We start from the raw sequence: 25,997 nt of genomic DNA on the forward strand, positions 1-25,997 counted from the left end.
GTTGGTTTGCGAGCGCAGGCGCTGCAGTATCTTATTCCACTGTGCGTTTCCTCCTCCAGCTCCAGAACCAGGAGGCGCTGCGGATTCAGCTGAAGCGCGCCGAGCAGGAAATCAGTGTTAAACTGGTGGAGGCCATGCGGCGTCTGGAGGACCCGGTCCAGAGGCAGAGATCGTTGGTGGAGGAGGACAGGCACAAGTACCTGGGACTGGAGGAGTGTGTCCTCACTCAACTTGGGTAAGTCTCTTCAATGTTTACTGCTTTGCTTCCATAGCAGGCTTCGTGTTCTATACAGGCGACAATGGACAGATGCGGTTGTTTGTATTCGCTACTGAAAGTTTATTGTTGCTGGTTTAAACTCCTTTCATGAGAGTCCTGGACAAGAATTAGAGCTGATTACATACACACACACACCCAAGCAGCTCCTGTCAAGGTGCCTCTATTTATAGGAAATCCCCAAAAGGCTTCATTTTTATCAGCTCACCTGAGCTATTCAGCCCTAAACTCGTTGACACGCCAACGCCCTCAAATTACAGCCCACAGGTTCCTACAGGCAGAGCAGTGGCTGCAGTCTACAACAATGGACTAGACTCACAACCCTGCTCTTATTTTAATTCACTTGCAGCGTCTTGCCAACAGGGAGCGTTCATCTTACTTGGATGTTTACACGCCAGGTCGAACAGTGTTGTCTCGCTGCAGCTCGGCACGACGAAGCGCATGCTCCAGTAAACACAGATCATGAGGACTGGGAGATGAACAGGTGGAATTAGGTGAATTAGGCTTTTAGTTACTGATCATCTACTGATGGGAGTTGGGAAAATACACACGCACACACAGTGACATTGGGACACATCTGTAAACTCAGATTGGCTAACAACATAATTTAGTCACCACAAACACAAATGATGTACGTGATTATTTGCATGTGGAGCAGGAAGTGAGATCCAATCACACGTGTTCACAGGAGAAACATTCAGAGCTCTTTTTACTTTTCCTAATTAAACTAAGCTCAGTTTTTATCCAACAATTAACAATATAACACATGCAAATCACACAAAAAAAAGTGATTCTGTGTAAAGTGAGGGCAAGCTGGGGCTCCCGCTCCACCAGGGGAGCTAGTGGTTGCCCCAGTTTGCCTGAACTTTAAATAGAATGAGAAATACAGAGGTTTGAGCCACGCGGGTTCGATTCCGACCCAGCCCCTGCTGGCTGCACGTCTTCCCCTCTCTCTCTCCCCATTTCACGCTTACGCTGTCCTATCAATAAAAGCAAAATGCCCCCGAAAATTCGAGCAGGGCAAGCGGTTTATTTTACGTTCCTCCGCGTAAGTTTACGTTTAAATCTGCGTCTGTTTGTTAGTTAGCATGATTATGCGAAAACAACTAAATGGATTCCCAGGAAATGTTGTGGAGGGCATGACCAGGCTTGCTTAATTAGACTCATTATAATCCTGTAATTGCAGACTCTACTGTTAATGGAGTTCTCAGTAATTAACAGGACATTAAAAAGAATACGAAAGCACAGGATGGTTCTTCAAACAAAAGCTTGAATACCTTGTTAGAGTGTCTGTAAATATACAATATGGAGATGTTCTGTTGTGTGTTTGCATTTGGGAGGTTTGATACCAAAGGAAAATCTGTTTCCTTTGTCCTCAGCTGGAATTTCCCATCATCGTTGTTTTAACCAACAGGCCTTGACATCGCAGGACATTTAACACACGGTCTCCCTCTTGCTTTCCCCACTCCCTTCAGGGGACGTCTATAAAAAGGGTGTTTCTCGAGGGTACTTGGCCACAATGAAACACCATTTTAGTCGCTCTCCTGCAATCCCACACTGCACACAATGTTATCGTTCCTGCACATTTCCCCTCAGAGTAGCCAGGGTTTTCTCTGTGAGGCAAGCGTGATGTGCTTTCTCCGTGAGGAAGTGCTCTGTCACAAATGAGCTTTCATTCGGCGTGTAAACATTTGTGGTTTCGGGAAGAGATCCAATCCAATCTCGTCGTAGCAATCTGATTCAGACAGGGAAGTGCAGAGCGCAGTGGAAAAGTTTAATGTTAATCCTTGTGCATATTTTACATATCGTTTTTTTCACCGTCCATTTTCACAAATCTGTTTTCACCTTTGCCCGATCAGTAGCAGTGCATGATCTTTAGGATGGATGGTTGTACCCTGCCCCCTGGTGTTTGTAAAGAGTATATAAAATGCAAAGATTTATGTAAAGTTCTCCCTCTCTGTGTCCTTTTCAACACATAAAAAAGTGTTCCAGTACAAAAATCTCAGTATATCACGACCAAAGCGGTGCCTCAAGTGGAATTTAATTACATAAAATATATGTTTTGGATGGATATACTTGAGTATTGATTTCATTAATCAGATATTATGTCCATTTGCTCTAAATACAATATTTTTGGTTCGAACTTACTTATTTAAGAGACGTGATTCCTCTCAAGGTTTGAATGTTTTGTACTTATCGTTGTGCGTTTTATTTCTTTTTCTCTAGTGACCTGGAGCAGTATGTGGGCTCTCTGCAGAAGGACCCAGGAGCGACACACCGGGTCGTGACCCTGAAGGACGTGGAGGAGGGAGCAGTCACTCTGAGGAAGGTGGGAGAATCTCTGGCAGGACTCAAAGGTAAGACGACTGCTGACAAGCTGTCAATCCTGACGTTCTAAAGCATTATTTGGTTCATTTCCCATCCACTAACATGGAGGAGGCAGAATTTATAACCCATACTCCTATACGTCTCTTCCGTTTATGGTTCAAACCAATATTTTTGGGGGATATTTTCCATTAATATACAGAATATTATGAAATGTCAAATGTATACAAAGACAGAAAAAAATATTTGAACCGAGAACGAAGAAGGAGGTAAAACATGTGTCGCTCACTGAGCCAGTTCAGTGTTTAATATGATGGGTGTTTCTCAGACTTACAGGCTGGACTCTTATCTTGTCTCAGGGTATGTTATAATTTACTTCAATAAATTCACTTTTGGGAGAACCACTCCAAAGGTTGTAATTTATCCCATTGTACAGTTGTGCAGGGTCACGGTGGCTTAGTGAGCTGGTCGATGAGGTGAATATGAATTGTAATGTCGTGACTAAATGTTATTCTGAGGATTTGTCTCTCTGTGTGTGTGTTTCCTCAGGAGAGTTCCCGGCTCTTCAGACCAGGATGCGGGCCGTGCTCCGAGTGGAGGTGGAAGCCGTCAAGTTTTTGAAGGAGGAGCCTCACAAACTGGACAGCATGCTGAAGAGAGTCAAGAGCCTGACGGACACACTCAGCGGTCTGAGGAGGTAAAAATTCAAAAGCCGATTTCAGATGTGATGTTTGCTTTTCACGTGTAAACAAGGCAGCAGGAAAATGTCCAGAATATTCAGGCGAGGGGTGGAGCCTGGGTAGAACATGCAGGAAGCACCAGGGGGCTTTCAGGAAAGGTTCCAGAAAATGTCCAGAGCAACTGACTCTGGCTTTTGCGTTCTCACATACAGCCCTTCTGGAAAATATCAGGGAAATGTCCATTGTTCAGTGCATGTCAGAAAGAGACACAAAGGTTGCGAGGGACTCAAAGATGAAATCAAAAATCTCTCTGCGGAGCCACTCACAGGGGTCTGTGTTGTGGGAGATTGTGCGATCTGATTGTATCGACAGGCCGGCCCTCATCCCGTCAGAGAGGTCGCCTCGTGTGGACAGAGGAGTCTGGTGTCCAGCTCGATTTACTTCCATCGCCTTCACTGAACCGATGAGTGAATTAATTCGCTGGACACTGCAGCACCTCATTTCCATTTTAATATGTCACAGACTCCCGACCCACTCTCCACTTTTCTCTTCTGTTCTCTCAATGACTCTCTTGTCTTCTATCCCAGTGATGTCTAGTCGCAAAACCAAACCATTTTTGTGGAGTTTTGTCAGAATTAATCAACATTATTTGTCGACTTTATTTGAGGGTTTGGTGAATTTTCAATCTGGATGAGAAATCAACAAACCATAAATATGAATTTTGGATGTAAAATGGATTTCTGTAATCTCTCCTCTCTGCAGACACACCAGTGAAGTTTCCCAGAAGGGTCCGGATCCTTCTGCTAATGTCCCAGTGGATAACATCCCTGCAGCTGCAGCGTCAGAGCCTCTCGCTGAAGCTCAGCCCAGCTCCACCTCTCCCACACTGGATCCCCAGAACTCCACCGTCAGATCCGAGGTGATGCCCTCCTCCCCGGTGGTCATCCATCATGTCCAGAGCTCCCCGGTGCTCATGCAGCAGTCCCAGCAGTCTGCAGCCCTGATCACTCAGCCCAGTCCCCCGCTCACCCCCAGCCCCATTCAGGTCCCTAGTCCCAAAGGCCAAGGCCGGGAATCTCCCAAGGGTGCGTCCGTGGGTCCGCCGAGCCCCGTCCGTCAGAAGAAGACAAACGGAAACTCTGTGAATAATGGCAACCAGGATCTTGTCATAGAGGAGCTGCAGAGCAATAAGGAAAAGACCAAATGCAGAGCAATGTCCATAGAGGTACGTGTAGTCACCAGGAGAGGGCCATTGTTATCCAGCATAGCAAAGTTGTGTTGGTTTTTAGCATCACATAAAGAAGGATAAAATTCCCTCACTCATTTTTCTCTATTTCTTTCTTCTTCTCTATAAATGTATAGGCAGCGGAGAAGGAGTGGGAAGAGAGGAGGCAGAACCTGGGTCATTACAACGGGAAAGAGTTTGAGAAGATCCTGCAGGAGGCCGAGGCCAACATGATGAAGGGCATCCCCAGCCTGGAGGTAGACGAGAACACAGCACTGCCCCCTGCTGCCAGCGGAGAACAAGCCGCCACCCACGGTCTTGTAGAGTCACCAACAGGTACAGATATAAAGAAGTTTACTTGACGACACAAATATGGACATAAGGAATTTCTTAAATCATGTCCGCTAATATAATTTAATTGATGTGTGTGACAGAAGAGCTCCAGTCCGAGCCTGACTCCGACAAACTGGTCAAAAAGGGGCCCGAGAAACTGCCGAAGCCCGCGTTGGAGAAACCAGCCAAGCCGGTGCTGGAGAGACCCTCCAAGACCAAGCCGGCGCCCATCGACACTGTCACCAAGCAAGGGTCCGAGAAGGCCAGCAAGTCCCCACCGCCGCCTCCTCCCAGGAAGACCTACCCCGGCTCCAACTCCGGCATGACCACCACTCGCTCTGGGGAGGTGGTCTTCACCAGCAGGAAGGAGTCCGTCTCAGCTCAGGTCAGTGTGGTCAGAGGACGTCTTGTGAAATATGCAACTTGTTTTTTAAACTTTTTAATAAGAAAAGAATGAGAAAAATACAGCAGTTAAATATTTACAATACATGCATGTTCTCCTCTAAATATAATAATAAAAGGTGATAAACTCCAGTAGAGGAGTTTTCCATTTCGTCATGTTGCTTGTTGATCGATCCATTCCCATCACAGACAAAAGTCCAGATGTCTGTGGGTTTTTTTAACCAGTGGAAAAGGGGATTTAGAAAAGTAACAAATTAGTCATTTCCTTGCAGGACGGTGACGAGGAGGTCCCACCTCCCACTCCCCAACCCAAGCCCACCAAGGTCCCACCAGAGACCAAGCCAAAGCCTCCTACCCCTCCCCCGGTTATAACGTCTGTCTCCAGAGACGAGGAGGATGAAGGAGACAAGATCATGGCAGAGCTCCAGGTTAGACGCACGTCAACACTCAAACTCAAACACAAACACAAACACTCTCAACCAGCGGCTCTATTAAGGTGTCCTTGATTTTGCATTGTGGGAGTGGGCTGCCTAACATTTCTTCCCATGGTGATTTCCCAATGATCTTCACCGACAGCTGCCTTAAGAGTTTGATTTTAAATATAATTTTACCAGGTTGGGTTTTTGTTTTTTTTATGATTGTGGCCGTGGTGAAGACACTCAAACTCCTCCTCCCCCCCAAAATCCTTGTCCCCACTCCCCCCCTTCACTTTTCTTCACTCTTCAGGTTTTCCAGAAGTGCACAGTTAAGGATGTAGGGGTGAAAAATTTGGTAGAGCCCGGCACTCGAATTGAACCGCAAATCAGAGAGCTAAGACCGGGGGCCTTGTTGCCCCTCAAAGAGAAAAAGGTAAAGAACAAGTCGCCGTGCAGCCGCCCCTGCTAACCGCCTGTCTCTGCCGACTGTCTCACACAATCGATGGCTGTGTCTTAACCCTTCTCCGACTTTCGCACCCTTGCTTTGGCTCGAGAGAAACCTGTAACAGCTGCCTCCAAAAACTCCTCTTTCCTCGCTGCCTCACTTCCCCTTCCTTCTGTTTGATTCTGCCGGGGATCACAGCTTGGGTTTTCAGGATTAAGTCTGCATAAAATGAAGCCTCTGAAAAGATGCTGTGTCTTTTCTGTGTGTCTGGACCAGACGATGGTGTGTCTTGTCTATTTTTCTCCAAATCAATAAAGACCTCGGCACTGTATCCCTACAGGCAATTCAAATCGTCTTTTGTCTTTCTTCAATGACATGTCTTCATTACAAAAACATCTTTTCTGTATTTCTGAAATGATTTGACGATTGAGAGAAACGACATGAGTGAAAACTCCCTGTGCAGACACATGTGTTTTTGCAGACTTGGTTCACTAGAGGTCAGCCTGGCCACTTTGCATGCTCCTCTCCAATCACTTTTTCTGAGGGATCACTTTTCTGTTTCTCTTCGTCTTTGCACAACTTCACCTCAGTTTGTTTTCCCAGCTTCACACCTACGTAACCAGCGCATCCCTTCAAGTCTATACATAGAAAATCACGCATTTAATAATATGTTTTTTTTTTATGTGACGAAGCGGACAGGTATGTTCAAGTGCAACCAAGATTAGTTCACGGCAAAGATTTTAAAACGTGTGTAAGTGTCAGCTAACAAATTAGAGCTTGTAGATACTGTGGATTACTAGCATGGCACGCAATAGAGAGCATATCAGCCCCCTTCCATTCAATCCAGCTGCACCAAATTCCACACGCTCAGTCCCCTTAACAGGCCGTATTTTTTAATACAAGATCCTTGAATTATTCTCAGAGAAACTGGTGAAAAAGTATAAACGATATCTCACAATGTAAAAGAAAGTAATCAAAAGTTGCTCTAGATCTGCCCTTTGTCCGAATTTGAGCCAAAAAGTTTCATGGAAATCTGTTCAGTAGTTTTTGCAAAATCCTTGAGCATCTTGATTGTTGTAAAAAATGCAGCTTAAAAAGTTAAACGTGTTTATTTGCCCCGTGCGCGTTTTGATACAGAGAATTTATTCGCTTAAAAGTGATTCGGTTTTAAACTGGAGAAAAATCTGAGGAGTACAAACTGTAATTACATTTGCTGTTGTACTTGTACAAGGTCATTACCCAATGCAGCTTTGACATCGTAAATGCGGCCGCAGCCTTGTGTGTCAAGTCACAGTTAATCCACAGCAACTTGGCGCGCCAGTTGCACAGTAATATTATTCCCTCACACACTGTCCTAGCAGAGCTCAGAGCCCAGTCGAGAGGATAAAGATCCAGACACGGATGAAAACGGGAACACCCCTGTGCGACAGAGCCAAGGGGTACGTGTCACGTTTGATTCCTAACAATATTTTCATGCATTTTTTTGTGAATATTCTACAACGTGAAAATTTTATGAAATGATGACTTTCTGTTTTCCTTTCCCGATCGCAGGTCATTTACTATGTGACTGGCCAGATTCCCAAAGATCATCCACCCTTGTCAGGAACGGAGGAGAACCCCGAGCACCAAGAGCCCGCGCAGCCGTCAACACAGGTGTCAAATGTCAATGTTAACGACAATTCTCCAAGCCAGGAACAGCAGCCGCCACAGTCTCCACCACCCAAATCCCCTCCGCCTTTAACGCCGCCACCGATTTCACCTAAACCCGTGGGACTGACCATATTCAAACTGCCAAAGAAGCAAGTGAAACGCTCGGAATCCTTGAAGACCAAGGTGGAAATGGAGAAGGGCAAAATGCTCAACAAAATGAACACTGAGAAGAAAAGTAAAATCATACAGGAGCCTGTTTCTTCCAGTAAGAATATAATCCCAGAGGCGACGGAAACAACCACAATTAGCGCCGTTAGACAGATGCCTAAAAGTTCTGTTTCCTCAACGAAAAAGGCTCCGAGTGAGAACAGCGATCCACCGGAAGCTACTTTTGTGGATTACGACGAGGGTGCGGGTCTTAGTCAGGATCTGCCTGGAGAAGAGGCACCTCCACCTCCAGACAACATAGCATTTATGATCACCAACACCAAGGTTCAGCCTCTGTCCTCTGGCGAGTACCAGGATCTGGTCAACGCCAAGAAGGGAAGCGTTCAGACATTCACTCTAGGATGCGCCCAAAACCGAGGGAACACCGCGGGGGATCCCAACGCGCCGCCGGATAATGGCTTCAACAAGAAGCCCGTCATCATCATTTTCGATGAGCCCATGGACATCCGCTCGGCCTACAAGCGTCTGTCCACCATATTTGAGTCTGAGGAGGAACTGGAGAGGATGCTGGCACAAGAGCGCATCGATGAGGAGAGCGAGGAGTCGGACACGGAGAGGGGTGGTTGGCTGCAGGTAAAAGCTGAAGGGACCAAATCGGCTGAGGACAAAAAGGTCAGATCTTCACAGGGCACCGCCGACCACAACAGCTTATCGTCCTCTTCTTCGTCGTCGATATCCGAACTGACGGACAGTGGAATAAACATGGAGACGAACGAAGACGCCAAGCAGGACAGTAAGAAGAAGTTCAGGTTTAAGTTCCCCAAGAAGCAGCTGGCGGCGCTGACCCAAGCGATTCGCTCCGGCACCAAGTCGGGCAAGAAGACTCTCCAGGTGGTCGTATACGAAGATGAGGAGGAAGGTGACGGTACCATCAGGCAACACAAAGAAGCGAAGAGATTCGAGATTTCACGTTCAAAATCTTTAGCGGACGCGGCCAATGTCACGGATTCGACCGCGCAGCTGAGGAGGCAGAACTCCGACTCCCACGGCAGGACGGACGAGATCCGGAAGAACACCTACAAGACCCTGGACAGCCTGGAGCAGACCATCAAGCAGCTGGAGACCACCATCAGCGAGATGGGCCCACTCTCCCCCGAGGAGCCCGTCCCCCAGGAGGAGGCTCAAGCAGGGAACGTGAAGAGCTCAGATGGAGGGGGGCTAAAGAGGTCGTCCTCTCTCCCTACCTCCAGAGCGTCAGGCCCTAAGGTACCCAGCAAAAAATCACTGCAGCCGAAGACTAAACCGCAGCTCCTTCCTCGCCCTGTAGTCATCCCTACTACCACCACTACCACTGCTTCCGCCATCACTGTCCCCAGCGCCCCCAGCACCGTGCAACAGGTCTCGCTCTAGCTCCTTTTGCTCCGGGAGGCTTTGGGTGCTTCTTGTTTGGTTTTTTTTAAAATTCATTTTCCAACCTACCTTCTCTCCAACCCTAACCACTGAAATCACAGAATCATTAATCCACTCCACAGGTGCTGGGAAATGTCGGAAATGTCCCCCAGTGGCTTTCTCCCCTCTGTGAAATCATGGCGACATGATTGGGGTTTGGCATTTTTGCTGGGTTCCTGGTTACCCCCCACCTTTCACTTTCAGCTCACTGCTAAAACTCTGAGGTTTTCAGCAAGTGGCAAACTCATCATAAAAGAGTCTCATGATGATTCAGCTCTGGTGTCTCACGTGATCTCTCAAGCATGTACTGTGTGTATTGACTTTGAGGTTTACGGTCCCACGGGGTGCATGTTCTTTCACTGGTGTTGATCGTTGGAGCTATTGAATGAGTTTTATTTGAACCTGTCAGTGCCTTGATTTTTCATGCTTCCTGTATGGTGTGTTTTTTTCTTTCTTTTGTTTTATTCCTTGTTTTTTCGTTTGGATCCCCCTGCAGAACGCCAGTGTCGCTTCCCCCACTAGTCGGATGCCCGTCCCTTTGTCTGCGAAGTCCAGGCAGTCGCCGGGTACTACTGACAAAGCAGGAAAACAGCAAAAACTGCAGGACGCCCAGAGGCAGTTCCGACAGGTAGTTTTACTGTAGGGCCTTACCAGAGACTAGAGGAAACAAAGCACGTAGGGATCGAAACACATGAGGCATGTATTATAAAAGGGGAAAAAAACTACCAAAGCTGTGAGATTTCAAGTGTTTTAATTAAAAGAATAAAGTTGCCGGGAAGGCGACTGTTTCTCTCGAGTCTGCTCTGACGAGAAGGCATGTTTGACTCTTGACTGTTACCCCCATAACATCACTGTACTGTATGCTTCTGCATGTCCACACTGCTCATGGTTTTCACTGTGTTGGTGACTTACAAAAAAAAAAAAAAGAAATGTCAAAGAGAGAAGTGGAACCCTATCATCTGAGTTCTGTCACCACATCTCCGGTTCCCATCACAGCTGAGCTCCTTAACAGTGTCGTGAAAAACCCCAGGATGCTTATGGCTGTGTAAAAAAACCAACAAAAAACAAACCACACACCCTAACTGACTTTTTTTCGGCTGTGCTCCCCCACTCCTCACAACGCACCTCTGCTCAAACCCCAACAACGCTGCATTGTAGCTTCTTAACCTCACTGTGATGTACGTCCTCACCCCCCCAAGACCTCAGCACAACTCACCATCTTGCAACAGCGTGTTGTCCGTGGAACGCCGGCCCACGTTTCCCCCTCTGCTCTCACTCTACTAAACTCCTTTAATCCTAATTCTCTCCCGCTTTGCCTTCTGACTCCTCCCCCGACACACTAAACCTAACGCACCCCTCCTCTAACAACACGCCGGCGATCTGTGGACACCCTCTAACCTTCGCAGTTCTCTTTTCTTTGGTAACATGTCTCAGTTCAGTGTGTCTCACCTCTCGTGTAACCTAGCGAGAACAGCTTCTGTAAATGTGTTGGTGTCTGTTAGCTGTGATATTCATGTTTGTGCAGTCATAGTGTTTCTGTGTGCATATAACCTGTAGTTTGATTTAACATCGTCTTGCCTTTTTATTTGTGTTTTTTGACCAGATTTCTATTTTGACAACCAGTATCTGTTTTGGCATCTCTGTTTGCAGGCTAACGGAAGTGCTAAAAGAGTGGGAGGGGATCATAAAACTACTTCCCCTACTATACCCATCTCTAAAATCCCTGCTTTTTATCCTAGCTCTCCTAAAGGCAGTTCCCAGTCTGCACCAAACTCAGATGCTACTAATCCCATTAACCCTTCCTCCTCCTCCTCCTCCTCATCCTCCTCCTCTTCTTCCTCAAAGTCCTCCATCCTGTCCTCTCACGCTCCTCGTTCTGGTACCCTGCCCTCCTCCCACATCCCCTCCCTGTCTAACGGATCCCTCAAACCCCCCGCACCCTCACAGCACACAGGTAAAGCTCTCTCGTTCTCCTCGCAGACCCAGAATGGTCGAGTGCACTCCTCCTCCTCCTCTTCATTCTCCTCCTCCTCCTCCTCATCCTCCTCCTCCCCCTCCCCTCTGTCGCCCACACCTTTGGGCCCGGGTGGAAAGAGCATCCGCACCATACACACCCCCAGCTTCACCAGCTACAGGTCCCACAACGGCAGCAGCGGCAAATCCTGCATCCCAACAGCCACATCAGCTAAGGACACTACTTAGCCCCACTATCGCCCCCCTGTGGTTTTACTGCGCAGCAGGTAGATGTGGTCATGTTTTATTTTAGATAGTTTGGTTTGTTTGTTTTCTTTTTCTATTTTTTAAAAGTTTTTGTAAAAGTATTAAGTGATGCACTCCCCCCCCGACTCTTGTTTTATTTGACACTGGTATTCTCACATCGATACTTTTAACCCCTTTTGAGTTACTTGGATTGTACTTACTTGGATTTTGATTCTCTCCTGAAGGTGTTCCAGATGTTCTCACAAAAGATTTTACAAAGAAACTTAAAAAAAAAAAAAGTTTTCCCACTTTGTAGTTGAAGTGGAAGGCTTTCGTGGTGTTGAAAATCTATTTTTCTTGCTGTAGCTATGAATAGGGAAAATACAGTTGATGTACAATCACAAAGTACGGTGTAAAAAAACGGTGTTTTATTTTTCAAACCAGAGATTGAATAATCATAGTATATTTAATCTTCTATTTTCCTGTGTTGCCAGACATTCAGCAGTCCTGTAAATGCCTTTTATGAACGTATACATTCGTGTATACAGACATTTTAAAGTCAATCTCACTATGAACTGAGAGTATTTTCTTATTTTCTCTGCCAATTTCTTTTACAGATATATATACATACACAACTGGGATCATGAGTAATACAAGTTTTCATTTTAGTGTGCCTCTTTGCCAAAGTTGTCGTACAATGACTCACTTCAGGCCTAACCCAGTCACAAGATTTAGAGGAATTTACATGAACTCTTCTTGGTTGAAGTGTTGACCTGCTGGTCTTGGTTTGTTAAGTTAACATGTATTGTTGTCTAAATGTAAACTGTACTAAAAACAAAGAAATGAATCAGTTCTCCCATGTGTACATAGACGCTTCTACTAAGAAAATGAGTAGTTTTGTTAACATACCAAAGTTTATTTGTATGCATGCCTTTCAAAAACTTTAGGAGAGTGGTGTAAAAGAAGAATTATGTTTGCACAGATAGATTTTTGTAAATATTTGGTTTTCTCCTCCTTTTTGTAAAGCTTTAAATCATACTATAAAAGAGCAATGTGGTAAAGATGTGTTGGAGTAGCAAAAATAAAGAATTGCATGCTTGTAACACACCGAGCTTCATCATTTATCCTGGTCTGTGTGGCTTCCTGTTTGATTCGGTCTATTTTAAGTGTTTGTTACATCTGTCACATAGTGTTTGTGTAAACTTGAAAGTGTTGCAGCGCCACAGCAAAAGAGCAGTTCTCACTTCCACCCGTCTCTCTTATGGTCAGACAACTGATTCTCACTGACACGCAATACACTGTGTAGTGGAATTCTGTGTTCTGAGCCTCCGCAATTGCAGGTAAGAATCTGATTAACGATTATTGACCTCGATGGGGAATTATTATGCCCGAAATGTAATTGTTCAAAAGAAGAAGAATTGTGACGCTTAAAATACAAATCCTGTTTGAGCATGTTTCACCATTTTAGTGTTTAAACTACGTTAAACATGAATAGCATTTACACAGAGACTTGAAAATCTTTGAAATCTAAATTTAAAGGGTTTTGGGGTTTTAACAACATGCAGCTGATGGTGGAGTTTGCTGGTGATTGATTTAAAATGATCAATGTAAGTTAAAGTGAATCACAACTACAAGATATTATTTGCCATAAAAGAGGGGGACATATTTATCAGCATTTTAAACATTTAAATATTTGTTTCAAGGAAATGCTGTTTATGCTATTAATGGAATTTACATGCGATTTGTGTTGGGCAACTCTAATAATGTTGTTTCCACTTTTTAAACTATCTTGAAAAAAAGGAAATGGTAACATTTGATATGAATTCAGCTTTTTCTGTGTATTCATCAACACTGAAACTTTTCAAGGACACTTCCTGTTTTTTGTATTTGCCTAATTAACACATGATGCTGCATGTGGGTTGATTCTCAAGTCATCTCTGTCACATGCACACTTTGCATTTGCCCTTTTTGTTTTGATACCACGGTGAATGTGTTGAGTCAGAACACACTGTGGGTGCAGGCCGTCATCGCTGTAAATCACCATAACTGGTTGTTTGTGTCTGTTATTGTGCTGCACCAGGTTGATCCACTGCAACCATGAATACCTCTGAGGTCTTCTACAGCAGTGACTCCCACCATGAGAACATTGTCTTTTCTGTCTTTTACATCCTGGTTTTCGTCGTCGCCGTGCCCGGGAACGCTTTGGCACTGTGGGCCTTCTTTCACCAGGAGAACACGTCTCCATCGAGGATCTTCCTGATGCACCTTTCAGTCGCCGACATGTCTTACATCCTCATTTTACCCATGAGAATAGTTTACCACCTGTCAGACAACCACTGGCCTTTTGGACACGTCCTCTGTGAGCTGTCGGGCTTCCTCTTCTACCTGAACATGTACAGCAGCCTCTACCTGATGAGCCTGATCAGCCTGGACAGATGTCTAGCTGTGGTTTTACCGTTAAAGTCGCGGTTAGTCAGGAATGCTAAATATGCAAGGATAGCCGTTGGTGTTCTTTGGGTGCTGGTTATTGTTTCTATGAGTCCAACACTTTTCTCTATCGGGAAGGGGGCCAACTCGCCTGGCACCTGCAACAAGCTCTACTTAGAAAAGACGACTCGCAAGGCTTTGGTTTCAACCATTGTGGCGTTTGTTATTCCCCTCACCACTGTAGTGGTTTCCTACGTACTGATTCTGCTGAAACTGAGAACAGTGACCCAACAGGAAGAACGGCCTGTGAAAGACAAGGCGATAAAAATGATCATACTCATTGTGACCAACTTCCTTCTTGCGTTTGTGCCCTATCATGTGAGCCGCGTGATCTACATCGTGACCCCAGCAGCAGGCCGCCGGTCACTGGGAATAGCCAATCGGATCACATCGGCCCTCACCTGTGTCAGTGGTGTGCTGGACCCCGTCATGTACTTCTTCCTGAACCAAGCGTACAGAGACCAACTGCTCTGGCTGTTCTGTAAAAAGAGAAGAGGAGACCAATGAGTAATGAATATACGTAGACAATAAATATTTTTGAACAAATTGTCCTTTTTGGTTTAATATTTAGTGGAAGCTTTTAACTGGGTTAACTCATTAATTTGACCTCTACAATAAAGTATTTATCAGTGCACAATTAATTATTCTAGGGCTGAGCAATGTGGCTAAAGATTATATCAAGATCAAAATGTTCATATCAGGCGATATTAGTAATTATCAGGATAAATGTGACGTTATTATTTCTTCTCAGTTGACATTTGATAAATAATAATCAATCATCAAGGTATCAGTTCTGTTTACACCTTCTCACTGTGTTGGTACAATGCATAAGCAGTATAATCAGTTTATAGTGGACTTTTGTTAAACTACCATTGATGATAATTATATTGTGATAATTCTGGATCTTGTTTTATTGCCTGGTCCTAATTTATTCCATCTACCTGACACTGTCTTAAATTTGATATTCTGAGAAATTGGGGGGGTCAGTGTTTGTATTAAGAGAAAATATTTCTAAATGAATAAATGGCTGAATGCAGTGGTTGGTGAAATTCCTCTTTGTGTGGAGTTCATGTATTATTTCTTAATTGTACATGGGGGTGAGTAGCAGGGGATGAGCTTCTTTACATGTGTTAGTAGGAAGGTTTGATTATATAGACTTGATCTCATATTAAATAGACTTGATCTCATATTAAATAGACTTGATCTTATATTAAATAGACTGGATCTTATATTATATAGACTTGATCTTATATTAAATAGACTGGATCTTATATTATATAGACTTGATCTCATATTAAATAGACTTGATCTTATATTAAATAGACTTGATCTTATATTAAATAGACTTGATCTTATATTAAATAGACTGGATCTTTTATTATATAGCAAATGAAAAATTACAGATATATAAATAAATAGATAGATAATGAAATGAATAGAAAAACAAATAAATAAACTCAAAGTCAGTAAATCTTATCACAGATATACAAAATAAATAGTTTTTCTTCGTGGAAACTTTTTAAAATGACAGAGAAAAGTCACGTGACATGACGTCAGGGGTGAGGGTTCGTGTTGACACCCTTAGCCTCTCGGCTAACCGGTGAAGCTAACGGACCCATGGCTGAATTGGACATCGGGAAACACTGTCGGATCGATTCCTGCAGTCTGAACGGTCTGTGTCCACTTTACCACAGTTACAACAAACACGTGTGTTCGACCAGGATGTTACTTTGTCGTCATTTGTCAATAATACAAGACAACGAGCGTCTGTTAGCATGGTTAGCATGTCAGCTAGCTTGGTTAGTGTTCAGGTTCTAATCACAACATTTAGTTTAGTTCAGCTCCTGATTGATTAACGTGTTTAACCGAATGTAAGTGTAAGTTTAGTTTGACGTGATCACGTGTAGTTGGCGTCAGTGCAGCTGCAGTGAATGAATTGAGAGTTGTCACCTCTTGTTTTATTCATATTTAATATGAGCAAGTTATGAAGCCACGTGACCCCAGTAGAATAACATCCTTCCCCTCAGCAGTTCACTATGATAACCACACTTATTGTTAACAGTTCTGATAGACAACACAAACCCTTCAGCTGTGAACACTGTCGTTGAATGATCCCTATTGAAATCAGAATAACCTGGTTGAATTTGTTTCTCCATCCTTCTTACAGATTTCCTTCCTTTTGTCTGTGATTCCTGCAGAGGTGTTTTCTGGTAAGATTTCCCCAGATCCCGGTGTAAAGCTGTTTCACACTTTTAACTCTATCACCTCACTGAAGGGAGGATTTCCTGCAGGTCTGTTGTATTGGAATTGCAATAACTTTAGCCAGGTGTACCTAATCAATTGTGCTCAGCCAAAAAAATGAGTATCCACTTTTTTTAAATGCAAATTCCAGGTATGTCATGTAATTTTGAATGAAACTGACACATCCTTCTGTCTCTTACAGCCTCGAGCACAGAAGCAGAGAGGCCCACTCATGTCCAGAGGTACTGATAACAAGTGTTTGATGTTCTTCTTTGATTATGTTTGAAGAAACACAGTTCTCTTCTCTTGTGTTGTTTTACTTAACTTACTTCCCTTGACCCTACAGGAGCCCGAAAACAAAGAACAAAAGGAACCAAAGACCACCGGGGGCAGCACAAGTCATCCGTGCTCATATGAAGACTGCAGAGGAAAAGAGTTGTTGCCTGTAATATGTCCACAGTGCGAGAAACATTTCTGTCTGGCGTAAGTTTAACGTTTTTTTTCTCTCTTTCATTAAGCTTTTCATGTAATGACGTAATTAATGGTGACCGTGGTTCCTGTGCCTGTTTCTCTTCACGTGAGTGGAAAACAAATGACGTGAACTCAAAGTGAAAGGTTCTAAGATTTTGTTCTTGACTTACAGCCATCGTCATCAAGATGATCACAAGTGTGAGAAGTTGGAAGTCCAAAAACCTCGAATGGCAGCTACTAGAGAGCTGGTGCAAAAGATTGTGGGTCAGTTTGCACAGACACTACAAATATAACAGTAATCACAGTTTATTGTGTAGTTCCTTTTATTGTCCACATGGTGTCAGTATTGTGCTGATGCTGGCATCATTGTTGATTTAACTAATCCACATTTGTTTGTATAACTCAGCCTGAGCACAATTGGATCGTGTTTGTGTCTTTCTCTCATGTTTACTCAGAGTCAAAGGATGGATCCAAAAGTAAAGGACGTAAAGGAGCAAAGAACAGTGCAACTGCAGCTAAGGTAGCATTAATGAAACTGAAACTACATGCTGCAGGAGACAAGGGACTACCACAGGTAAAGTACTAGCTATTATGTATGTAGTTTAAAAGAAAGGCTTCATAAACTGACAGAATTAAAGCTTGCATATTATTTTTAGTATGTGTGAATTGTGTATGATTCCATCCTTTCCTTTTTTGGCCTTCCAGACAGAGAGAACCTATTTTCAGGTTTATCTCCCCAAAGAATCTAAGGACTCCAGCCAACCCATGTTCTTTTCTTCTAAATGGAGTGTGGGGAAAGTGGTGGATTATGCAGCTTCTTTAGCGAGCCTCAAGAACAACAACAATGTACTGACAGCTAAGGTAACAGCTAGCAGGAGCAGAGTTACTGATAATCACTAAACTTTTTATTAACACATTTGTAACTACAGCAGCTACATGGAATTGTCTGCTCTCCCCATCTTTCTTCTTTTATTGTCCTCTTCATGACTTCCACAAGCTAAACTAAGTTTAAATGCAAGGACTATCAACAGTTAGTTCACAATTTATTTCCATGTATCTTTCAACCCTGTCTGCAGACATTAAGTGTGGGTGTTAGATTCAAGTATGACCACTTTCCTGCCTGTATTCTTGCTGCATGTATCAGCAGCAAGATAGAGCTCTGCTAAAAGGAAGTTGGGTTAACCATGAAGATGTTTCTGTACTTGAAAAAAAGTTTTTCTCAGAATAGCAAGTTGCAATTTTTTTTTAAATTTTGTTAGTGACCTCTCCTTATTAACAGTAGTGTGTTAACATAGTGAAACCTATGCTCTTTAACAAAAGATCAGTCAACTTAAAATTTATCTGGCTGTTGTCCAATTTCCTCACCTACAATCTGGTAAAAACTAAAACTTTTGGTTTGTCTTTATTTCAATAAATTAATTTAGAGAAGCTTTCCAGCAGTTTTGAAAAGTTGTAGTGTTTTGCTGGGGAATATCAACTAGCTTTTATCTTTTATCCCCCTTTGATTACACTTATTTATCTCTTACAAAGCTAAAGTGACAGGTAACTTATCATAATATTTAAAAGAAAAATAGCTGAACATTGTTAATGTTTTATTTATAGTTTTATAAATGTCAGTGACCCTAAATATATATAAACAACGACTCTCTGTCTCCTCTGGGTTTGCAGAAGCTGCGGTTGTGTCACCATCAGACAGGTGAAGCTTTGCGGATGGATGACACCCTCCTCTCGCTGCTGGCTCACCCAGAAACTCCTCTGTACAATGGGGGTAACGTGATCCTGGAGTACCTGGATAATGAGTGCACAGGCCTGGGGCACGTTTCTGACTACATCACACAGACATGACAAACCAACAGGTTTCTAAATGCAATTTGTTTTTCTGTCAATAAAATTTTATTTTGAAATATTGGACTTGTGTAGATGTGTAAATGATATATGTACAAAATGATCTAACCCTTAACTTACATTTACAAAAAATGCCTTTAATACTTTGTATATATTATCATTTATTATTAGCTCTATTCCAAACACAACCAAAAAAACACAGTATCCGTTTCTTGTTTTTGCAGATGTCCCATGACATTTGACAAAGCTCCATCCTACGCAGAGGCTGAGCGAGTTTCATCCAATCACACGACTTATTCTTTATACGAACAGGTCAAAGAACCAATCAGGAGGCGGTGTTGATTTCAAAGTGGGTGTGGACGCGAGTGGGCGTATATGATGAAAAGGGGCTGGGCTTAACGATACAGTAGAGTCGGTTGTTTTGATGAGAAAATTAAAAAAATAATAAAAAAATACCATGTAAACACAAGGAATTATAAGAGATTGTAAAGACATGTACAAAATGACCTTTTACACATTAACATGTTCAAACGATGTGAATGTTTCTAGATGTTTACAGATAAACAAATATCTGTATTTTTGTATTGATAGTATTATTATTATTATCTCTTTTTCCAAGTGCAACCAAAATAATTAACAGGGACCATTTGAGAACAGTAAAATAATAAATGAGCAGAAAATATAATATAGACTATATACATACATATAAAAGAAATATGTACAAAATGACCTTCAATACATTAATATGTATAAACAATGTGAATGTTTTTCTTTATAATGACAGAAAAGTAAATATCTTATTATTATTATTATATCTTAACAATATTATTGTTGTTATCTATTGTCTAAAACCACAACAGTGTTTATACAGCGACGTCCCGTGACATTTGACAAAGCCCCAGCCAATCACACGACTCGTTCTTTATACGGACAGGTCGCCGAACCAATCAGAGCGCGGTGTTGATTTCAAAGTGGGTGTGGTCGGCAGCGGGCGTATATAAACGAGAGGGGGCAGGGCTCTAACGGCACAGTCGATCCCGTTGTTTTGATGAGGAAGGTCCTAGCGACGCTTTGAGGAAACCGTGACCCACTTCCACATTCTCCCCAGGAACAGGAGCTCGTCCGCGGCCACTTTGTTCAGATCGAGTCGCTGAGAGAAGGAGCGACTTGATCCAGCAGATTGCCCCCGCGCTGTGGAACCGGGAGAGGGATGCCGCTGCAGACAGACTCCGACGGACGCAGACGGTCTCTGGATTTAATGTCGTCGCACTTAATCGGGACGAGTAGTTTCTGTATAAATTTAAAAAGCCCCAGAATAACCCGCTCTCGACCGAGTGCTCCCGGAAGATGCTCCGGCTCGAACTAAGCGCTGCCCGTGTGAAGTGAAGACATCCAGAGAAGCTAACCGCTAACTTAGCCGCTAACGCTAGCTGGTCCGACAGAAAAGCAGGAGGGTCGCTAATCTCTCTCTCTGTGTCCCCGGGAAGAAGACGCCTGTGTGCGGGTTGACCTGTGTTGTTTTCTCGCTGAGCTGGAAATAAAAACCTCTCGGTGAGTAAACTGTGTTTTCTAAAGGACGAAGTGAACCAGGAAGAGGGTTTAAGTTGTGGGGGAGGGGCGGACATGTAAAGTATGACCTCATGGGGGCGCTGTTACACCACCCTGCTACTTATGTTGACAGCTGTATCATTTGTTTACTCGCTGAATTTATTGTTATTGTATGTTCACCATTACAAGTAGTTGTGAAAAAGTACAAAGAGGGGAACTGAAGAAGTGCTCTTGTTTAGATAAGTGCTATACAATAATTACATCAAATTATTATTATTAAAACATCACCTTTTTAACAAGGTAGTTAAAGGATTAATCGACTTAATGTTTCATATCAAAGTAAAGACACAAAATGTCAGATTGTTAACAAACCCAAAGTATATGTACTAAAATAAAACACCAAAATTGAACAATACATCAATACTATACACATGATTCAAAAGTGACCCAGCTCAGTTTTTATTTTCTATATCTTTGCTGTGAATGAATTTCATCACAGTATTTCAGGTATTCCCCAATTAACTTGTTTTTGATCATCACAAATCCTTATTTGAATTTTTCCTTTCTTACTCTATAAACAAACGTAAATTTTGTATTTCTACATCAATAAAATTAGTGTTTTCAGTACGGAACACCTACCATTCATTTCACACAGCTGCTTTTGCAGAGAAAGGAGGAATATGTACAATAATAACTAGCTGCGTGAAGAACAGGATGAGGAAGAGGAGGAGGTCTTGATTCTGAGTCTGAAATCTCTGCGCAAAGGATCAAAGACTTAGAAAACTCATCTGTTATCACAAGAGCCTTCTCCTAAATGAGAGAAGAATAAGCTTTGAAAGATTAATCGACTGAAATCCTGCAAGGTGACTAATAACCAGACATATAAAAATACAATATTTCCCTTTAAAATATAGTGGATTGGTAAGTATAATGGAGTAGGATGAATAACTAAAGTCATGTACAAGTATCTCACATTTGTACATGAGTAAATGTGGAACTAAAAGTCTTTATTTTCTTCTATATTTTTTTATCTTTGTCTGACACAATCTTTTTATATTTTGTTTTTCAGGCAGCAATGAAACTGTTGGAGAACTCCAGCTTTGAAGCTCTCAGCTCCCAGCTGTGTGTGGAAACAGGGGAGTCTCGCATCCTTGGCAGGTGAGAAGTCACATGATTTAAGCTTATTACACGTCCTTGTGGTAGTTACAGTTACAGGATTTTGTCCCCAGGAAATAGCAGAAAATATGAGTCAGTTCATCTTAGTAAATATTGAGGAAAAGTTAAATCTTCCACTTAAAATGAAACATATTTTCATGTTCTTTGTTTTTCATGTGTAAGTACTTCGTGCTTTATCGCTGTCTTACATGATAAAAGATTAAATATCATGATCTTAGACAGAATGGATTTGTATTTGTAAATCGTTTGTTTAAGTTTTCCTTACAAAGGAAATACTTTGTCTGGTGTTGTGTCATGAAACAAGTGTAGACAGTAGAAAGGTGCGGCTGCAGATCAGACTCTGGCACGTAAACATGGGTAGTAGAGCAAACGAGTTCCTGCACGTTACGCAATATCACGATGACACATTGTTAAACTAAACTCCCATTTGTACGACCTGTGCTCAAAGTTAATCACTGACAGTTTGTGTTTTTCACTCAGCAAACTGTTAAACATTATGTTTTCAGGTTATGTAAGGACATCATTACAGTGACAGTGTGGTTATATAAAGGGCAAGAGGGCTGTGCTGCCTGGTCTGAGAGCAGAGTTTGGACCGGTGGCTGAAACCGAGCTTCTGTGTTTTTGTGACTCGAAGTGACGCCCCCCCGCCCTTTCACACCCCCCTGTGGCTATTTTGGAGTGTGTCGTTGGGGCTTATAATCATGTACACACAAACATATAGCAGTAATACTTCATGAAAGCTGAGTGCAGCTGGAGCTGCCAGGACTGCTGGTGTTAAGGCAGCTTAGCCGATTAGTGAGGCAGCCCATCATAGCAGCAGGAATCACAAGCTGCACACTTTAACTAAAAATGTACCTTCCAGAATGTTTGTGTTATTTTCCACTGATGAAAATCTGCATTAGCGGCACAAGTAAACAACAGCAAACCGTGATAATAAACTGTATTTATACTGCACATGAGAGAAATGCATAAAAGTTGAAAGTACATAGGTCGTCCTCTGAAAAAAGGTCATATGTTTATTGTAGAAAAGCAGCAGAATAAGGTAATAGATGAAGGGTGTATGACTAGATAATACAACAATAACTATATATAGATGTATACAAAAAGAAAATATGTAAGAACGCTGCTGTTATAGTTGTTTTTCAGAAGGTAGCGGTTGTTATTCCTATTTTAGTTGATCGTGACCCTCCCTCAGCTCCAGTATCTGTCCTGTCATGAGTGTTCAGCCGCTCGGTCAGCTGTGTTGTGGGTGGAAAACCAGGGCAGTTATTTCCACAACCGTGTCCTCTGCCACCGGTGTCCCTATAATTAGGCCGGCTGGGCCAGAGAAGTTCTTCTTGAGTCTAAAGTTGCACAACCTTTGGTCTTGCATAACCCCTGGGTGGGCGGGGACAAGATCAACAACTGCACACCGTGTGCTCCGCTTGCATATCTGTGTACAGAGCCGTCTGACCCCGAGACAGGAACGAGCACGCAGGATATTTTGGCACCGTCTTGTTCTTGTCAGGTGTTTGTGCAGATTTGGTTACGGGGGTGAGATTGGTTCAGGTTATGTTAAGGCCATGTTGTCAAACAAGGTGATGCATTATACAGATCTTTAGGCAAGTTTATAATCCTTTTTTTAAATAAGAATTGCATTTATAATGTCAACAAGTTAGATCTGATGCTCATATTTTTCCTTCATATTTATATTTTGTCAAATAAAACAGCTACAATCATTGTATACACACAGATGTGAGAATTGAGTATTATTTAGTATTTATTTCCTTAAAATTATTATTTTGCTTGGACAAAACAATTTTTTATTTTTATAAAATCACCATTGGCAACACAGCTTAGGCTTTACGAACACACCAATTACACTAGAAAAATAATCAATAGAACTTTATCTCATCTAATCAAAAGATTTGCATCCTAATATATATTTTAGTATCTTGTAAACTCCTTCAGAAGTGAATCAGGCTTCATAAAACCCATTAAAATGCCTCCATGTGTTGTGTAACAGTGATGAAGCCGGAGTGGTGACTGAAGCGGTCTTCAGGGATTCAGTTTGGATTTTAATCCCCCATTATTATTGTCACTTAATTTAAAATGCATCATTTCTGCTCCACAGGATTGAGAGCTACTCCTGTAAGATGGCAGGAGATGATAAACATATGTTCAAGCAGTTTTGCCAGGAGGGGGAGCCACACGTCCTGGAGGCTCTTTCCCCCCCTCAGTCCACCAGCACCACCAGCCCTTCACAGTGAGTACTTCAGCCCACAGCCAATCAGAGCAGTGAAGGACAGAGAATCAGTGCTTGGACATTAACAATGATTTTTGTATTTTGGTTGTCCTGTCCAGATTTGGGAAGAGCAGTGAAGATGGGGAAAATCCTCTGAGTGACAAGTGTTGCAGGAAGACTATTTTCTACCTCATCACCACACTCAACGAGTCGTTCAGGCCGGACTACGACTTCAGTGCGGCGCGGGCCCACGAGTTCAGCCGTGAACCGAGTGTCAACTGGGTCAGTGTGAAGCAGATCTTTATATTTTAAACATCGGAGTAAAAACCAGCTTTGTGAAATACTAATTGGAATGTAATTTCCCTGCAGGTGGCTAATGCAGTAAACAGCAGCTTGATCTCAGCCGTGGGCGAAGAGTTCAACTCTGTGGGGCCGGAGCTGTGGAATGCCATCGACCAGGAAATTAACCTGCAAAGCTGTGACATTTACAGGTAGGAATTTGTCCGCTGAACACAAACCTTTTGTGTAGCAGGTGATTTATGCTGCTGAAAATCCCCTTGGGTTCCTGAGTGGCCTTTTAAATATTCTTTCCTTATTTCGGTTTGTAGCTACAACCCTGATCTGGACTCTGATCCTTTCGGTGAAGAGGGGAGTCTCTGGTCCTTCAACTATTTCTTCTACAACAAGAAGCTCAAGAGGATTGTTTTCCTCACGTATCGCTCTGTCAGGTCAGTCATTCGTTTCATCCTCTTAACATCAGATTCTGTGTCTGATAGTTAGATTTCAAAAAGCAGCTAACACAACATTTCACATGATTCATATTCACTGTTCCGATTCAGAGACCATAAAGTGTTATTAGTTGAGGTTGAGTTTCCCTACAAGTACATAAAATAACTTGGCTGTATGTTGGCATGTTTAGAAAGGAGTAAACCAACAAATAAGGTTCTTTGCTTTCTGCAGCGTCCTGAGCGGATATGGTCGTGATTGTCTCGACAACGAGCTGGACATGGAGCTGGATGATGAGGAAATGGATGGTTTCACTGTGGACAGGTCAGATTGGTTTTCACCTACTGAAGACACATTTTCACAGGTTGTATGAGAAGAATGTCTCATCTGTACTTTCTTTTTTTTTATCTCAGGTGCCCCAGAGCGCTGTGCGTGTGAATTCTCCCAGAGGATGCACCTTGGTGAAAGATTATTTGGTCTTCTCCCCCCACCCCCCTTCATCACTCCATCCTACCTTTTTTTTTGTGTTTGTTTTGGGGTTTTTTGCTGCCTCTCCCCAAGCCGTGTTCTCATTTTAGATAAATGCATGTTTGAAGCCTTCTCTTTTGCTGGCAGTGAACTATGAGCCGTGAGGTGGTGGACTTTTTTCTTTTTAAGAGACCCCACGGTCCCCACAGTAACCTAAAGCTCCTTCATTCTCCGGTGTTTTTTCGTCCCGAAGCTCCAGGCCCAAGAAAAACATTGACACACACACGTGGGGCTCCTACACACTCGCCATGTTTCCAAAGAGACCACTTCATGGACGTTTGAGAAGAAGGTCTTGTTTTATGGATGCGTGGTCAAAGGCGGACTGCGAGCAGCGTTTCTCGCAAATGATGTCAGGACTCCAAGTAACACCAGCACCAATGAGATCTGGCGCAGATTAAAAAGTTTCTAATATTCCAACCTGGGGTCCATTTGATTCCAGTTTGATGTTGACTGAGCAGCTCGTTTGTTGTTCATCGTTTGCTTGTGTTGCTTTTTTCCGTGTGACGTTACAGTGAGAACTCTCTAGCACTGAGTTTGAAACACTTCTAACCATTATTACTGCAAACACTCGTCTGTACGTGAGAGACAGGAGGGATCCACCGGGGAAACTATTGACACCTGAGTTGCAGCTTAGAAAACATATCAGCTTTTGACAGATTTGTATTTTTACCCAGTTTCATATTGTCTTTCACCTACCTACAGTATTTTAATTTTCATCCTCTTCCTGGTTGACCCTACCTTCTAAATGTCTCGTCTTGCCAGTTGTTTCTTTGCTCATTACCTCAATGCAAAGGCATCATTGAAAAGTGAATGTATAGTTAAATTTAGAGAGGAAAATACAAAATCTTGATAGAAAAAAAAATTGCTGTTTTCGGCATTATTTTTTAGAAATTGAGAAGCTCTTGTCGTTATTTAAAAAGTGGGCAGGAGTTATGTCTTTTCTTGACTGCTTTTGCTTTTTCTTGGCTGGTATCGATGTGAATAAACTGGTATTTGAATCAGATCTGACTGTTTCTTGTCTTTGGAAATTAATCAAGCTTTATCTAATTTCACAAACTCATCTGTCAAACATCCCAGATTTTTTTCCCCCCCAAGATCAATGGATTTTTTTGAGAAAATGTTGGATAATAAAATATAAGTAACTATTCTTGGATTAGCACCAACACTCAACGACTTCCACCAAGT

The 25,997-nt window shown here is 42.7% G+C and overlaps 4 protein-coding genes across 20 annotated transcripts in view; all 4 read left to right on the plus strand.

The window, feature by feature from the left end:
• Nucleotides 1–12,669, plus strand: part of si:ch211-285f17.1 (sickle tail protein) — a 109,458-nt gene extending 96,789 nt beyond the window's left edge. For 11 of the 17 annotated variants that reach the window (XM_035142880.2, XM_035142874.2, XM_035142877.2 and 8 more), the window contains 12 exons: nt 60–235; nt 2,501–2,631; nt 3,149–3,296; nt 4,042–4,504; nt 4,642–4,840; nt 4,939–5,222; nt 5,512–5,667; nt 5,966–6,088; nt 7,459–7,539; nt 7,652–9,316; nt 9,864–9,995; nt 11,018–12,669. In XM_035142880.2, coding sequence (XP_034998771.1) covers nt 60–235; nt 2,501–2,631; nt 3,149–3,296; nt 4,042–4,504; nt 4,642–4,840; nt 4,939–5,222; nt 5,512–5,667; nt 5,966–6,088; nt 7,459–7,539; nt 7,652–9,316; nt 9,864–9,995; nt 11,018–11,569 — 4,110 coding nt within the window. In that variant the 3' untranslated portion in view covers nt 11,570–12,669. The remainder of the gene's footprint in view (nt 1–59; nt 236–2,500; nt 2,632–3,148; nt 3,297–4,041; nt 4,505–4,641; nt 4,841–4,938; nt 5,223–5,511; nt 5,668–5,965; nt 6,089–7,458; nt 7,540–7,651; nt 9,317–9,863; nt 9,996–11,017) is intronic. The other 6 variants (XM_035142882.2, XM_035142875.2, XM_035142879.2 and 3 more) reach the window with 6 other exon arrangements.
• A 99-nt stretch (nt 12,670–12,768) lies between these two features.
• si:dkey-96n2.3 (uracil nucleotide/cysteinyl leukotriene receptor) lies at nt 12,769–15,105 on the plus strand. Its single transcript, XM_035142894.2, has 2 exons — nt 12,769–12,906; nt 13,647–15,105. The coding sequence occupies exon 2, from the start codon at nt 13,664–13,666 to the stop codon at nt 14,558–14,560; it is 897 nt and encodes a 298-aa protein (XP_034998785.1). The 5' UTR covers nt 12,769–12,906; nt 13,647–13,663; the 3' UTR covers nt 14,561–15,105.
• Nucleotides 15,106–15,591: 486 nt separating this feature from the next.
• On the plus strand, nt 15,592–18,669 carry zfand1 (zinc finger, AN1-type domain 1). Its single transcript, XM_035141880.2, has 8 exons — nt 15,592–15,725; nt 16,221–16,263; nt 16,497–16,536; nt 16,641–16,777; nt 16,938–17,029; nt 17,221–17,339; nt 17,471–17,626; nt 18,434–18,669. Exons 1-8 carry the CDS (start codon nt 15,671–15,673, stop codon nt 18,608–18,610), a joined length of 819 nt encoding a protein of 272 aa, XP_034997771.1. The 5' UTR covers nt 15,592–15,670; the 3' UTR covers nt 18,611–18,669.
• A 954-nt stretch (nt 18,670–19,623) lies between these two features.
• maf1b (MAF1 homolog, negative regulator of RNA polymerase III b) lies at nt 19,624–25,815 on the plus strand. The gene is made up of 8 exons (XM_035143058.2): nt 19,624–20,161; nt 21,228–21,316; nt 23,448–23,579; nt 23,678–23,840; nt 23,928–24,049; nt 24,167–24,286; nt 24,519–24,608; nt 24,698–25,815. The coding sequence occupies exons 2-8, from the start codon at nt 21,234–21,236 to the stop codon at nt 24,720–24,722; spliced, it is 735 nt and encodes a 244-aa protein (XP_034998949.1). The 5' UTR covers nt 19,624–20,161; nt 21,228–21,233; the 3' UTR covers nt 24,723–25,815.
• The last annotated feature ends 182 nt before the right edge of the window (nt 25,816–25,997 follow it).

The sequence above is a fragment of the Hippoglossus stenolepis genome, chromosome 19 (genome assembly GCF_022539355.2).
Source record: "Hippoglossus stenolepis isolate QCI-W04-F060 chromosome 19, HSTE1.2, whole genome shotgun sequence".
NCBI lineage: Eukaryota > Metazoa > Chordata > Actinopteri > Pleuronectiformes > Pleuronectidae > Hippoglossus > Hippoglossus stenolepis.